General features: G+C 34.7%; 1 protein-coding gene across 1 annotated transcript in view; it reads right to left on the bottom strand.

Annotated features, from left to right (window-relative positions):
- Nucleotides 1–5,507: 5,507 nt before the first annotated feature.
- byn (T-domain transcriptional activator brachyenteron) overlaps nt 5,508–17,543 on the bottom strand; it is a 48,571-nt gene continuing 36,535 nt past the window's right edge. The window contains exons 7-8 of the mRNA XM_089107980.1: nt 8,215–8,486; nt 5,508–6,417 (exon numbers count right to left, since the gene is read on the bottom strand). Of these exons, the coding sequence (XP_088964106.1) occupies nt 6,187–6,417; nt 8,215–8,486 (503 nt within the window). The 3' untranslated portion in view covers nt 5,508–6,186. The remainder of the gene's footprint in view (nt 6,418–8,214; nt 8,487–17,543) is intronic.

Genomic DNA, 17,543 nt, shown 5'->3' on the forward strand with positions numbered 1-17,543 from the left:
TATATATATATATATATATATATATATATATATATATATATATATATATATATATATATATATATATATATATATATATATATATATATATATATATATATATATATATATATATATATATATATATATATATATATATATATATATATATATATATATATATATATATATATATATATATATATATATATATATATATCGGCGTCTATATATATATATCGGCGCGTACTAACATTTCCTCTCATTTGATCTGCCATCAGCGGTCCAATTACCCTGGAACACGTGTTTTTGCAGAAATTTTCTCAAAATGCCTTTCAAACCAACTCTAGACTTCGAAACCTACTTGTCATTTCAAAAAACATCTAATAATAACATTGCACTACTAATTACCGATTTTCATATATGTATTGGAATAAATTAATTTAAAATTAGATGCTTTGAAATTTAGTGTTACAATGTCAAAGCCAAGTTTCTCGTTCAAGAGAAATCTGACTTGTCTACCCGTGAAAAAATCGAATGTCGCTTATGTTTATAGTTGTTTAAATGTTCTTCGAGCACTTGCATCTCGGTCCGGGTTTTTATAACGGTTGAAATAGGGAAAGATCATACTGTCTTTTATTTATATACAGTGGTATTTATATGCCAACTAATTATCGAAATGCGACATCTAGCAGAAAATATGTGTCAGCTTGCGCGTCCCAGTCAAAATTAATGCACAAATTTAACTCATCAAATAAATCGCTTGTCATGTGTAGTGCCTTCAGCTCAGATCTAAAAGGTGCAGCTGCAGTTGCCCCTTTCTTCAATGCCAAGCGACATATTTTTCCTTTCCAAGCCCAAATCTTTCTCTTACGTTCAACATTCTGGTTCCACTTCCGATCTTTATTTTGTCCTCTCGAATATCCTGGAACACCAGAGTGTCATTATTGACGTGTCTGATGATATGTTAACAAGTGACCATTTACATTTAAAGTTTTGTATGAATTTGTTTATTCTACAAATGAATCAAAAGCCTCAGTGGTTTTGGAAGATGCATTGTAATAATATTGATATACCACTATATCAAAGTATTTTGGATTCTATGCTATCTAAAATCAAAATTCCTTTTCACCTTCTTTCTACAACGCTGAATGGCAGCATCCTGGATCTAGATTGCTATTAAATAAAAAAAAAAAAAGTTTTTTTTTTAACTGAAAGTAGGAAGCGACATTAAAACTTAAAACGAACAGAAATTATTCTGTATATGAAAGGGCCTGTCCCCTCCTCATTGCCTTGCTCTTTACGCTAAAGTCTTTAATTGTATTAAAAAGTAGAGTTGTGAGAAAGAGTCAAACTTTAACGTAAAGAGCGAGGCGTTGCGGAGAGGACAGCCCCTTTCATATACGGAATAATTTCTGTTCGTTTTAAGTTTTAATGTCGCTCCTTACTTTCAGTTAAAAATACTTGTTTTTTATTTAATTTCTGAACATTTTTGAATTAATGCAGGTTTTGAATTTGGCTCACCATACATGAATAATCAAAACAAAATTTTAATTTTACTTTTCTTTAAACTAATAATAACTTTTTTTTATTATTAACTAATAATAATCATTTTTTTTACAGCAAGGTTTTTTCTCTGACAAGGACTCCTGAATCACAAAGGCTGTTTAATTAGAATAATAACCTATTTTAAAAGTAAAAAAAACTTTAGCATAAGAGCGAGCTATTGAGGAGAGGCAGCTCCCCCTTATATACGTAATATTTTCTATTCGTTTTAAGTTTTAATGCTGGTCCTTACTTTCAGTTGAAAAACTTGTTTTTTTTTATTTAATTTCTGATTGTTTTTTAAATAATGCTGGGAAATTCAGCACCCCTTCATAGGAATTCTCTTCCCCCATGAAAAATTCCTACCTAAGAAATCATCCCACGTAGCTCCTCCCCCTGACCACCCACCACCAGAAAAAAGCCCCCGACAACGTCTGTATACTTCCCAATAACCAATACTATATGTAAACAATGGGCAAAGTTCATAACTTGCCACCCTTTCCCCTGGGACTTTAAGGGATTAAGTCGTCCTCAAAGACATGGTCATCATATTTTTCAGCTATGCTGAAGAAAATGGCTGCCTCAAAGTTTTGATCCGGTAGCTTTGTGAAAAAATGAGCGTGGAGGGGGCCTAGTTGCCCTCCAATTTTTTCGGTCACTTAAAAAGGGCACTAGAAATATGAATTTTCGTTCGAATGAGCCCTCTCATGACATTCTAGGACCACTGGGTTGATACAATCACACCTGAGTGAAAAAACAAGAAAGCAAACAAAAACAAAAAAAAAATAATCCGTGACCTTTCTTCTGGCAAAAAAATGCAAAATTCCACATTTTTGCAGATAGGAGCTTGAAACCTCTACATTAGTGTTATCTGATACGCTGAATCTGATAATGTGATTTTCATTAAGATTTTGTTGTAGATACTTAATATAGATGTTTAGAATTGTTTAATCTAACTTATTATTCCTTACTTTTGGTTTGGTAAAACAAATTTTTTCCTTTGAATGAAGAATTTCCTATTAATTTGAAATATTTGCCAAACACGCTCCTTTTTCTGTGAAATAGCCAGCTTCCTATTCGTACGCTTAGGGGAAAAAAAAACAACAACAAAACAAACAAACACGCATCCGTGATCTTTCTTCTGGCAAAAGTACAAAATTCCAAATTTTTGCTGATAGGAGCTTGAAACCTTTACAGTATACGTTGAATCTGATTATGTGATTTTCGTTAAGATTTTATGACCTTTAGGAAGTGTTTTCTCCCTTTATTTAAAAATAGGACAAATTTCTCAGGCTCGTAACTTTCGATGGGTAAGATTAAACTTGATGAAACTTATATATTTGAAATCAGCATAAAAGTACAATTTTTTTATGTATCTATTTGTATTAAAATTTAGTTTTTTAGAGTTTCAGTTACTATTGAGTCGGGTCGCTTGTTTTTTACAGTTCGTTACCACGAACTGTTTGATCTTGCTGAGATTACTCATTCGCTTGAAGTAGCCACCTCAGCGGCAGTACCATCTAAGAGAATTAGGATTGGTACACGGATAAAGAGCTGGAGCGATGACCCAGCAGCTAAGCTCCTGGCTCTGACGGACTCCATATGGCAATACTTTTCCAAGCTTGTAATGTGCAGCAATTTGTACTGACTGCACTGTGCGAGGGCATCGTGACGTGTCCCAAAAAAGAATAGGGACCCTCAATCTTGTGACTCTTATCGTCCGATTACAATTTGTTCAGCTTTTGCAAAACTATTTGAAAAGATTCTCCTTTTAAGAATCTAGAATAGGTGTGATCATGGAGACCATCAGTTTTGTTTTTGCGCGAGTCTTGACGTTGGGAATGCACATGGAGTATTTCTGTCTATTTTGGAGAGGTATGAAACCTTTATATGTTTGTGCAATATATCTTTCTAGAGCATTTGTTTCGATCCTACACTCCCAAGCTATTTTAGTACTTTTGAGGAATGGGGTAATCCATTTGTGCCTCTCTGTGGCAATGGTATCAAAACTTTTCTATTCCTGTCCGCGTCAAAAATCTTTACAGCAGCCGAATTTCTGTGCGTCTTAGAGCAAAATAGGGCTCAGTGTTAAGTCCTGCAAAATTCAATAATGCCATTCGTTGTGCAAACAGTAGAATACCATATTTTCTTATCAAGCCATCTATTGACGCGAGTCACCTTTCGTACGCGGATGACATTCTTCTGATGTCTGATATCCTGCAATCACTGTAGGCTGCTGTGAACAGCCTTTAAGCCGGATTGTCAGACATCGGGCTGTCAGTCGCTTCTGCTAAAACTGAATTTCTCCTTTTTGGTTGTCATCACCTTCCCGATTCCCAAATCGAGGTTGGCCCTGACTCAGTTTTTGCCACTGTGTCTCTCAAGCACCTTGGACTTGCATTCGATACCACGACAAGCGCTGGGTCGGCTTTATAGTTTGTTTTTTGCTCCCCGTGTACTTTTTCTGGTGCCATTATGGAAGGTTTTTACCACGTTAGAACGTCAATAAATTCGGTCTGTCTTTTTCAAATTTTATAAGTATTTGGTCTCGTAAAAGTTATATCTTCAAACGTTACGGAGTTTTTGAGATATGTGATAAGATGGATGTATTATAAGGCAGATTCAGACAGCGATCTGAATCAGTCGTAGATTTTCAGTTGGGTTGTATTAATCGTTTATGAGTCATTATTAGTGTATTTTTTAGTGTTTGCGAAAATAAGTGTTTTTATTATGTATGTTTCTTTCTCCATGCTCCTCTATGTGCATTTTTGTATGCATAGAGAGTTCAAATATATCATTATTAAAAGATGGAAAGGTGGAGAGAGGGCGTTATAAAACCCGCCAGAAAAGTTTCGAGGGGAGGGTGTACACCTTAAAAAACACGGAAAAATGATCCTATAATTAAGTTTAATATTTTCGATCCGTCCTAGCAAATATTTGGAGGGAAGCATCTTACCAGGAATGATTGTAGTTCTAATGTTATGTAAAAATTCAACTTGAATTTAAATTGGAAGTAAAGAGCAACCTCTGAGAATAGAAACCCCAAATCTAAAAACGTAGTTTTGATTATAATATATGCAACAACGAAATATATAATTCTTGTTGATTCTAAATATTCAAAATGTGTTAATTTTAATGCTACTCATGATTGATTGCAGCACATGAAAACTTGGTATGATTTTAATATCTCCTAAAAATGGAGCGATATTGATGGAAATTACGGAATGAAATTCAACTTATGAGTAGCTTAAAGTCACTATCTACAAGATATAAAATTTCGCATGAATTGAATAAATATCCAGATGATTAAGCATTTAACCTCTGATCATACCTTGACATTTATATCCCTCTAATTGCGTAGAAAATAGTTTATTTTGGATAATTATACTTTGTTTTGAAAATCTAATACACTAAATGGCTCTTTCTTGAAGCCTTGCTATGGAAAATTAATTTAAAGAATCGATTTTAAGGGTTGAAAACTGTTTTTGAATTTATCACTACCATGAATATGGCATTAAAACAAACAGAAATTAAATTTTAAAAAATTGAACCGACCTGAGGTCCAGTTCAGCCTTTCATTTTATTGGAGCCAGAACAAACCGAAATCAATTCCATTTTACACCACTTTCGTGAAAATCCATCCTTATTGGCAAATTGATAGGTTGGTAAGTTATGGAATGCCTCCATGGGTCCATGCTGCCTCCCCAAGTAACACCCCAGCTTGGAAATACAGTTTGTACTAGCTCTGGAATATTACTCTGTTCACAAACAATTGTTTAAAGCGTAATTGGCAATCGAGTAACCTGAGTTACCTTCTATTTCGAGGAATTTTCTTGTTTCGTTTGTAGGAGTCACTTTAAAGAACATACACATGAAAATTGATATTTTTAATTTCAGTGCTAAAATTATAAAGACAGAAAAAAATTCATTATCTTAAAATCTTTATTGCGAACCTTAAAAAACGGACGGATATAATTCACATACTCATAATAAAACATCTAACAATATATACAGCTGCATAACTTTTTTTTCGACAGCAATATAAGACTGAACTGAAAAAAGGCTTGGCTTGCAGGGCTGGTTATAGAGGTACTATAAAATATGTACTCATTAAGGGACGTACGTAGGTGGGGGGGATCTCGATACCAAGAACCCCTCCAAAATCCTACATTTCCCCAAGTTTCTGGGCACTTTTTGTTCAAATCATCAAAAAATTCCTTTTACTATTCCCCCCCCTAAAAAGTCCTGCTTATGTCCCTGTCCCATTTACAAGCCAAAGTTTCGTCCTTTTTTCTACTACTTCCCGCCCAATCAAAGTTTTGGTAGACTAAAGAACCTTGCTTCATTATCAATAGTCCATAAGAAATGGTCTGGTCACAAGCACTTGAAATTCTTAGCTACACTATCCATAGTAAAATACAAGATTCAGTGTACTTAGTCTTCACAGTCAACTATTCTGTCCTAGATTTGAGCTTTTCAATCTCCACTACTCCGGTGATCTGTTTTCCGGTTACCGGTTACCCGGTTGTTTGTTAATTTTACCAGCAGGTACTTACTTTGTGCACAAACTGTGGATCACAAATTGGATAAGGTGCAAAATACTCAACTGTATTTCCTATTCTGAGTCACTGAATATTGTTAAAATATGTTCACAAAGCACCACTAGAGACCTTCAATACTTTGTGATCCCCAATCCCCACTTTGAGGGGAGCTGTGATTGCTAAAAGAGTCACTTTCTAACTTTGGCACAAACTGGGAGTCATTTGTCGAACTATCTTCATGTGGTGAAGTTGTGTAGCGCCCAGAGTAGTGAGGGTAGTACTCATTTCGGTAAGGTTGCTGGTACGACGGGTAGGAGAAATCTCCTGCTGGACTTGGATATCCACTAGATACCTAAAAAGAATGCAATAAAATAGATTTAAACTACGGAACATATTTTAATTTCAGTGTGTTTTGAGAAGAGTGAATTTCACAATTTTTAAAAGGCAAGATATTATTGCTAATCGCTACATTCAAAAATACGATGAAATTATATGATATATTTTTCAACTTTCGAAAGCTTCAATGGTTTTCATGGAGACCTGTACAAGGGAAGGTGGGAGTATTTTGAGCATTCTATCATATCTTAATCTCTTCTTAAACAGACAAAAAAAAGACAAAATGCAAAACCTCCAAAAAAAAGGACAAATGTATCCCTCCAACATTTCATTGAACGTACATATGGGTTTACATTCTATCTAATTTCAGTAGCCAAACATGCAATTAAAGTGCTGTTAAATTTTATCAGTCAGTGGCCAGGATTTTGTCTGAATTAAACAAAGTCAGATTTTTGGATTTTTGTCTTCTGAATATAATCTTTCAAATTTTGTGTTTAAAACTTTCGCTGGAAAGTTGTGTCATTAAAGATAATTGTCTCATCCCGTTTGAGTACATGTTTGCCGAGCTGCAGAGAAACAAAACCTGTATTTGGACTTAGGGAACTAATATCAACGTAGGAAAGGCCAGAGGACCCATCACAAAGTATCCTTTTTTTTCAAATTTTCCATGATTTCCCTTGATTTTTCAGTAATTTGCCTTTTGCTGTTTTTTACGGATTTGAGCAACGTAAAATACAAACGCAATAACAAATTTAAGCTTAGTTACCGGGTAGAAATATAAAAAATCTTGACACGTTAAATTAGAGTAGATTTGTATAGTAAAATCCTATTGGTAATACTGTCCCGTAATTAGAAATATTTTACATTATTTTGTGAAGAAAATGTGTAAATATCACTTCACAAAAGTTGAGCTTTTGTATAAAGAGTCGAGGTTGATGGGATTGCAGTCCCCTTTACTCTTATAATAACATAGAAATTATATTAAAGAGGAAGAAGAATTAAATATCCTTTCCTCAAATCTTAGCAAAGAGCAAAATTAAAGGTTAAAGGTACTAGAAATTATCACAAATGTGAGTTGGGCTGCTGCCCTCCTCAAACTCAACTAAAACCTGAATTCTCATTTATGTTTTACAGGAAACTAAATACATTCTGAACGGCTTTATTTCGTTTTGTAACACTAATTCAGATACTAATAAAATTTCAAGGTAAAAAAAAAATACATAAAAAATTATTATTTGCTTTTATTCCATTTTATTCATAAGAATGGAAAATTTATTGCTCAATAAAACTTTTAGAGCGACGATTGGCAATTTTTAAAGGAATCTTCTTAGTTTTAAGTAAAGCACAAACGGTACATCGGTCATTTGGGGGTTTAAGGGGGGAGGCAATTATTGAGTTTTAAGCTTTAATGTATTTTTACTTTCATTTGGCAAAAATAATATTTTGGTTTTATTCAGAAGGCAGAGTTTATGATTTACTTTAAAGTTTCTTTTGAGCTGTAATAAATTGCTTGACAGTGTTGCTGCCTTGCTTAACCTAACTAGAACCTTGAATAAACAGAACTATTTTTGACTAACTGTAAATATTCCAGCTGCCAGGAAAGAACCAAGGAAGATGTTCAAGCCCATACACTCTCTTCTCCAATCAAATATCTCCAAGATTCTTTCTGATTATTCCAATATGCTCCTATAGTTCGTATGTTATTCGCTTTTTCTTTTCTTTTCGGAAAGCATTATCCCCTTCCCGAATTTTTTATTCGTCCTAAAATAAATTCTTCCACACATCCCTGACGATAATATCCTCTTTTTTTTACCTGGAATTGTTGCTGTTGATGAAATCCCGTTTGTCCTGCTGGTTGTAACAGCTGATTTTGATAGAAATAATATCCAGACTGTGATGCAGTATCGTACACAGAGGTTGGATATAAATGTGGAGCCCAAGTATGTATTCCTCCTTCTGGAGTTGAAGGAGTTCCGGGCCAATGTCCGTGACTTGGACCAAACAACCAGTTAGAAGTAGAAATTGTAGATGGATAATTGCTCGTTGGAAGTTGATGGTGCTGTACAGGAGAAGATGGGCTACCGTCTGAAATGACAGAAATTACAGAAATGACAGAAATTACAGAAATGAATTACAGAAAAGTATGCTGTATCCAAAATATTTTCACAAGTTTGCAATAACTATAATATTAAAACCATACTCCGTTAATGTTAAGGAATGGCTAAGGGAACTTAATTCATTATTGTTTACAATTTATTATAATAAGATATATCCTGTCAAACATTGCAGTAATATTGTCGTAGTTGGATCATCGCCAAAGTGAGGTTGAACTGAACAAAAGAGGTCTGATAGAGGTCTGCAATTTATTGGTCTATTAGAAAAGGTACTGAACTAAACATAATCCTGGCTCTGAAGTGGCTTTTTCCAGGAAAGAATGTACAGAGAAAGAAACAGTGGAAGATCTCTTCTCTACGACTTAGACTTATAAAAAATAAAGATGACGATTAAATGAAGTAGATCAGAGATGGCTCTATTGTACCAGATTTTTTTTCACTGAGATAACCATACCAGGAGTTGAGCTTTACATAATTAAATCTATTTTAAACAAAGTTTTTCGACTGAAAGTAAGGAGCAATATTAAATCTTAAAGTGAATAGAACTACTCCGTATAAGAGGGGGGCTACCAATTCCTCATCCATATCTCCTATCGCTAAAGTCTTAAAGCTCTTTCAGAACAGTTCTTATCCATATGCAACATCTCTTGTGTTTGAGCAGTTTTTCTTAAAGAATTGCAACAAAAAGTCAGACTTTAACGTAAAGATACAGGAATGAGGAAGGGGTGACCCTCCACACATGCGGAATCATTTCTGTGCGTTTTAAGTTTTAATGTTGCTTCTCACTTTCAGTTGAAAAACCCACTCTTTAAAACTTAATTTCTGAACATTTTCCTTATCATTTCAGAAAATCCCCCCCCCCCCCTGTGTAAGATTTTCCCATTGAATCACCTCCACAAAAAAATTATATATCCTAATAACAAGTACTACATATAAGCAATGGGCAAATTGCATAACTTACAACTCTTCCTCCAGGGACTATGGGGGGGGGGCATGTCATCTAAAAAAGCATAGATACTGGACTGGATACTGGCATGGGAGGGGAGGGTAGTTACCCTCCGAGATTTTTGGTCTCTTAAAAAGGGCACTAGAAACTTTTCATTTCCGGCTGAAGGAATTTTCTCTCAATCCTCTAGGACCATTGGTTCAGTACAATCACTTCTGAAAAAAAAAAAAAAACACACACATCCGTAATCTTTCCTCCGGCAAAAATTCCATATTTTTAAATAGAAGATTGAAACCTCAATAGTAAGGATGTCTGATGTTTTGAATCTGATGGTGTGATGTTCATTAGAGTCGCTTAACTTGCTGGCGGTGTTTAGGCCCTTTTTTTAATAATCAGGCAAATTTCTTAGGTTCGTAACTCTTGACGAGTAACATTAAACTTAGTGAATTTTATATGTTTGGAATCAGCATTGAATGCCAGTTTTTTGACGCATTAACTGTTTCATATGTATCACTAGCTACAATTAGCTAAAATTATACACCTTGTCAAAAGCTGCTTTGAATGTTGCTTGAATGGATGCTTTGAGTATCAATTAAATAAAAAAAGCAAGTTTTTTTTAACTGAAAGTAAGGAACGATGTTAAAACTTAAAACGAACAGAAATTATTCCGTATATGAAAGGGGCTGTCCTCTCCTCCATGCCTCGCTCTTTACGCTAAAGTTTTTTATTGTTTAAAAAAATAGAGTTTTGAGAAATTAAAACTATAGCGTAAAGAGCGAGGCGTTGTGGAGGGGACAGCCCCTTTCATATACGGAATAATTTCTGTTCGTTTTAACTTTTAACGTCGTTCCTTACTTTCAGTTAAAAAAAACTCCCCTAAAATAGTCTGAAGTAGTGTAACTTACTTAATTAACGCAAGTTTGCGTTAATTAAACTTGCTCCTAACGCAAGTTTATCGGATCAACCTATATTGCGCCCCCAACCCCCAAAATAAAATCCTGTATCCGCCACTGCTTGTAACGGTACTAATGCAAATTTTCCCCTACTTGTCTATCATTGATTCAGGTAAAGTAAGACCTGAATCAACAATTAATCTGTGCTCCACCTACGAAGCATGTTCTATAAACGTGTTTAAACTAATATCTAGATATTTGCCCCCCAAAAATTGTTCCTATTTTGCCCAAGGAAGAGCTATTAAAAACCCTAGTTTTCGAGCTATTTAGGAAATTCCGGAAAATCCTTTGATATACCCAGAAATGTGGGATATGTGCATTGATACATGGTAGTATATGTAAATGGCTCTGAAAAAAAAACGAAAACATCTGTCTCCATTAAAGATGACAAGCATTAATTTGTTAATGTAACTGATTTGAACTGACATCTGGATCCCTTCCCATCAGGTGCCATCTAAAACATAAGAATTCATTAAGTTTGGAAACCGTTTTGTAGGACGAGTTTGCCGCCATTCTCCATACTGCTTATCATTTCTTCCGTCTTGCTCCCCCCCCCCTGTCTAAGAAAAGGTTAAAAAGCTGATTCTGAACATACCGACGTACTATATAACCATATTAAAATGTTCCTTGAGGCTCGCTTGCAATTACAAGGATATAAGCATTATTGCGTCGGCAGAAAGAAAGCCGAATTTATAGCCGTGACTATAAGCTTTTACAGCCGATAATAGGTTGCGGTTCAGGTAAGTAGGTTGCATAAATGACAATCGAATCTTACACCCTCATCTTAGAGCCAAATAAAAAATAATGTTTGAATTGCTCTTTGAAGTTTCCTTTTTTGGGGCTGGTGACTATTTTGAATGTTGCTAAGTGGTTGTATATTTTTAAGATTTTTTAAAGTTTTTTCTTAAACAAGGTTGTATCCAGGGAGGAAGGAGTTTTGAACTCTTCCTTTGCCCAAAAATGTTTGCCTGACTCGTAAAAACGTAACAAAATGCATACAAACAAACTTTAATGTGTTTTTTAAAGTTTTTTTTGTAACCATTCTCCCCTCCAGAAAAAATTAACCCTCCCAGCAAAAATCCGAAACGGCCCTGGTTTTAAGCATGTGAAACATAGTTTATAGAAGTAAAATGACCTATAAATTCACTTTTTATTATACTCATCAGAATTGTATCCAATATTTTATTTTCGGGGGGGGGGGGGGTAAAAAAAGATTTTTTTTTGGGGGGGGGGATGGTGTGCAAAAAAAATTAAAAAACGCATTAAAAAAATTTTCATATTCATTTTTTGTTATGTTTTTATGAGCCAGATAAACATTTCGGGGGGTGGAGGGGGTTAACCCTCCCCCTCCCTAGATATGGCTTTGAAGCTCATTGGCGCTAATTTACCAGAATATATCAGCAGGTAGAAGCATTATCAATCCTGACGGCCAATACAAAACCGGTGGCCGGCGTTTACCCCCCCCCTCGGTGATTACCCCCCTTCGGAAAATACCCCCGGAAGATACGCCCCCCCATAAAAAATGAGGTTTTCCAAATTTGAGAATTTTATTTTCTGAATTTGCGTAGGTGGAAGGAGTTTTGGTACTTGTGTATTATGGGCCATTAACTCAATTTTACGCTGTGTACAATTCGAGAACACACCGGTATTTTCGTTAGTTTTTTTTTCAGCTTAGCGCGAGACAAGACAAAAACAAGTGACAGAATATATGGGAAATATATTCTTTGGGATATATATTTGCACGTATGGGGGGGGGGGGGTAAAGTACTTGGACAGTTTGAAGTAAGAAAACAATTTTTTCTAGGAATATATGGCCACAAAAAAATATAGAAGAATAGCGAGGTATCTGGAAATTTTGTTAACTAAAAACAATCCCTGTATAAAGCAAATGTAATGCTTCATTTAAGTGTTTTTTTTTCCAAATGTAAGTGTTTTTTTTTTCAATGACCGTTTTTCCAAGTATTAAGTACTATTATTAGGTTAATGTAATTTTTCATTCAAGTGTCTTATGATGATCGCTCATCAAAGCTTATGGTATTTGTGCCTCTCATTTATGTTATTTTACTGTGTTCATGGCCGTATATTTGGCTTTAAAATACACTTATCTATCTATCTATCTAATATGCAGAATAAATGTGCAAAACATATTTTGCATGCAGACTCGCTATACTTTATCCCCCCCCAATGTGCAAATCTATAGCCCAAATTTATTTGGGCTATAGTTAGAAACTAACAAAAAACCGATGTGCTCTCGAATTTTACGCAGCGTAAACTTGAGTGAATGGCGCATAATACACAAGTTCAAAAATTCCTTCCCACTACGGAAATTAAAAAAACTCAAATAAATTCTCAAATTTGGAAAGCCTTATTTTACACGGGGGGGGGGTATTTTCCGCGGGGGTATTTTACGGGGGGATATTTTCCGGGGGTATTTTTCGAGGGGGGTATTTTCCACGGGATATATTTTCCGGTGGATATTTTCTGCGAGGGGGATTTTCTGGGGGTGGGGGTAATCGCCGGGAGGGTAAACGCCTAGAACCGCAAAAACATGATATTTGCTTGGCTGTTATGATGTAATTCTGGGCTATTGTAGACAACCCCTCAGTTTCAAACATTATTTAGTCAGGTACAACCTGTGGATCTTACATTGTAATTAAATAAAAAAAAACACAGTGTTTTTAACTGAAACTAAGGAATGACGTTAAAACTTAAAACGAACAGAAATTATTCCGTATATGAAAGGGGCTGTCCCCTCCTCAGCGCCTCGCTCTTTACGCTAAAGTTTTCATTGTTTAAAAAAAATATAGTTGTGAGAAAGTCAAACTTTAGCGTAAAGAGCGAGGCGCTGAGGAGGGGACATCCCCTTTCATATACGGAATAATTTCTGTTCTTTATAAGTTTCAATGTCGTTCATTACTTTCAGTAAAAAAACTTGTTTTTATATATTTAATTTTTGAACGTTTTTAATTAATGCAGGTTTTGATTTTGGCTCACCGTACATGAATAATTAAAAAAAATTGAATATTAATTTTACTTTTCATTGGTTAAATGGCTTTCTCGAAACCTGTTCAATTTTATTTACTAACGTTTTTGTTAGTAATAAATATACGTAACTTACGAATTAACTTACGTAACGAACCTCTATATTCTTATATTTCTAATACGTATATTAGAGGGTTCACCTCCTAGTCAATACCTTGCTCTTTAAGCTAAAGTTCGAATTTTGTTCCAGTTCTTTAAAATTAACCCCTTAATCACAAGTGCCGTTAATTAGAATAAATAGCTCTTATGAAAGTACTAAATAACCTTTGGCTTAAAGAGCGTGGTATTGACTAGGGGATGAACCCAATAATATACGTAATGTTTTCTGTCGTTTTAAGTTTTGATGTTGCTCCTTACTTTCAGTTAAGAAACTTGTTTTTTTATATATATATAATTTCTGATCTTTATTTAAATAATGCTGGGAAATCCGGCGCCCCCTTCATAGCAATGTCCCTTCTCCCATGAAAACTTCCTTCATGGTGAGATCCTCCCACACAACCCCCGACCCACTCCCCCCACTACCAGAAAAAATCTCCTCTGGAAACGTCTGTATACTTTCCAATAACCAAAACTATATGTGAACATTGGGTAAAGTTCATAACTTTCAGCCCCCCCCCGGGGAATTCGGGGGATAAGTCATCCTAAAAGACATAGTTATCCTATTTTCGACCATGTTGAACAAAATGGCTATCTCAAAATTTTGATCGGGTGACTTTGGAAAAAAATGAGCGTGGGAGGGGGCCTAGTTACCCTCCATTTTTTTGGTCACTTAAAAAGGGCACTAGAACTTTTAAGTTCCGTTCGAATGAGCCCTCCCACGATATTCTAGGACCACTGGGTAATACGATCACCCCTGGGAAAAAAAAAACAAAGAAACAAACACGCATCGGTGATCTTTCTAATGGCAAAAAATGCAAAATTCCACATTTTCGTAGATAGGAGCTTGAAACCTCCGCAGTTGGGTTCTCTGATACGCTGAATTTGATGGTATGATTTTCATTAACTTTCTATAACTTTTAGGGGGTCTTTTCCCTTTTTTCGAAAATCAGCGAAATTTTCTCAGGCGTGTAACTTTTGATAAATAGGACTAAACTTGATAAAACTTATATATTTGAAATCAGCATTAAAATCTGATTCTTTTGATGTATCTATTGGTATCAAAATTCCGTTTTCTACAGTTTCGGTTACCATTGAGCCGGGTCGCTCCTTACTTACAGTTCGCTACCACGAACTGTTTGATAAAATGTTTTGTACAAAGAAAGCTTTCTTTCAATTTTTAAAACTCAGTGGTGCCAATTCGCGAAAATATAAAGATGGAGGTTGTGTTCGATTTTTAGATGAGGATACAAAAACCTACTTTTAAAATCTAGAGGGAAAGTTGAACCCCCGCCCCCCCCCCCAAATTAGAGCCACTAATTCTACTAAAATTAGAAAAGACAATCATAATTTTTCCTTCATGTCTTTGTTAATTGTTTTGAAAATCAACTTTTTAAAGATTGTGTTTTGTTAATTTAGAAGAACTCAAGTATTTTGAATTTAATTGTCATTGTTTTTTTTTAATATTCCAACGATGTTTCGTATTTTGGATTTAGAAGTTAAGGCTAATATGCCAATAAGCTATGGTTTAGTCAAATACCATAAATATGGCGAAGGCCAATGCTGGATTTTTGATTAGATAGCTAGAATATGTAACTCAAAAAAAGATTTTTTGCGCTAAATTTGATAATATAATTAGAATTTTTCGATCAATAATTATGCTTGCGTGGTGATTTTTTTGTTTTTTGTCCGAACACCAAATATACAATAAAAAAAAGCGTTATAAAGGAATTAAATTTCTGGAAAGATTTGATAGTATTGTATTATTTGGCATATAAATTTGTCTTGGAAGGCTTTCGTAAACAATAAGAAAATATAATTTGAAAGATCAAACATACCGAAATTTTACATAATCACAAATCTAAAATCCGTGTCCTAGGGTCTAATTAAGGTTTTAGGTGATGGAATTATTAATCTCAAATTGCGCACAATTTCTCACAAGACGTTTTTCGAATTACCGTTGAAGTTTAAACGTTAACGCGAGTATTGACCGACGCATATGTGTATCATTTCTAGGTTAGCCAACTTTATTATTTTAGCAAAAAAAGTTAATATTTTGAGCTACGGGTATACCCCCCCCCCCTCAATAAAAGGTTTAACAAATTACACCAACTTTTTAGTTACAGGGCGCGTGTGGTGTTTTTTTCTTTTATTGTGAAATCACCAATAAACAGTCAAATTGAGAAATGTGAGGGGGAGGGGAAAATTCTGAAAATAAGGACAACAAAAAGCGTACGTATCTTGTAGGGCACATGAGCAAAAGAATTTTGAAGTGTGACTTTATGAAAATAACGACCACAAAAAAGTTACATGCCTGGTTGGTGGATCTAATAAATAAATTCATTAGATTAGTTAGATTCTAACGTTATTAATATTATAGGATGACTTTATTATTAAAGTTAGGATAACTAATGAATATTATCTGCTTAATGCCTATTCACCGAAAACTGTTTAGTCTAAAATATGGAAAAAGCTTGTCATGGAAGCTGGGATTCAGTCAAACAGGCGTGTAACCTCTGTCACAAATCTATTTCGCTGGACTCGTAAAATACAACAATCGTTTTTGTGAAGTCTGGTTTATCAGTTTAAAAAAGACGGGATAGTAAAGCTTTAAAACTAAAATGTTTGAATAAAGGATAGAAATAATGATATTGTTTACATAATGACATAAAGTATCCCGATTTTAATACGCAAGGGGACAATTGCGATTTTGGAAGTCAAGTAAAGTTAATTAACACCTGGGACACAAAATCTATATAGCGTTTTCTTTTTCTTTTTACTTTTTTTTAAATTCGTTGAATCATGAATAAAGTCAAATAAGAAAACTGCGACAAGAAATTAAAAAATTAAGGACATCACAGCGCCTACGCGCCTGGTAGGTATCTCTTTAACAAATATAGATATTTAATAATATCTCCTTAACACCTATTCCCAGGAATAAGGGATTCAATCAAACAGCTATGGTACCACTGTCATATATTCAATATACTGGGCTCATGGAACACACCAATCGTTTTGTGAAATTTTCCTTTAAAAAACAAGTGGAGAAGATTAATATTAAAAGTGAAAACATAAATTTGACCTGAAGAAAACGGCATCAATTCACAGGAATTTAGGGGGGGGGCAAAATGTATTTTTCAATATATAGGTGGGACAATTTTAGCGTTTTTCATATTTCAATGAAAATACCAATAAAAGGTATTCTGGGAACCTAGGGGAGAAGAAACAAAAATATATAGGTCAATCCTCCCCCCCCCCCAATCGACACGCCTGCTTTAAGATTGATACATCATTTTAGATTTTTTAATGATTTGGATTATTCCAACCTTTAGTTGCAGAGCGGCAAGTGCGATTTAGGAAGTCAAATAAAGTTGATTAACACCTGGGAGACAAAGCCTATATAGTGGTTTTCCCTTTAATCCCATGTGTAAACCCCCAATAAATATTTATAGTCGCGCTCATTAACACTACTGCTCTAAAATCAACCGCGATGACCAACCCAACTCGCTAGGTAGTAAACGCTATGAGAGAACTGAACACACGACAGACAAATTCATTTAGTTTTAATTTTAAGTACTGTGTATTTACAGTTTTCAATTAAATTAAATAAACCTAGGGCAATATCAAGGGGGTGAGCACTCAAAACGAAAAATATCTTCAGCTCGTAAATTGATCGTAAAAATCCAGGTGAAACGACTATTTATCCCCAAAAAATGTTTCTCAGACTCGTCAACTGTATTTTAAAATGCAGGTAAAGAAATCCTCCACCCCCCCCCCCGCTTACCTGACAAAATTTGGTTTTGATAGCCCCTAGAATATTTTTTGTGGTATAACTCCTCCCTCGCCCAACTCTTAATCAGATATCTATTATATGGTCCTGGATAATTTTTTGCTTTACTGCAGAAAATTGTGAAGTCAACCTCCTAAAAAGTAATTTTATCGTTTAAATTGAATTTAAAACCCCTATTACCAAAAAAGGTATATTATGACA

Source organism: Artemia sp. Qi Xiang Cuo, chromosome 2, assembly GCF_049724085.1.
Source record: "Artemia sp. Qi Xiang Cuo chromosome 2, ASM4972408v1, whole genome shotgun sequence".
Lineage (NCBI taxonomy): Eukaryota > Metazoa > Arthropoda > Branchiopoda > Anostraca > Artemiidae > Artemia > Artemia sp. Qi Xiang Cuo.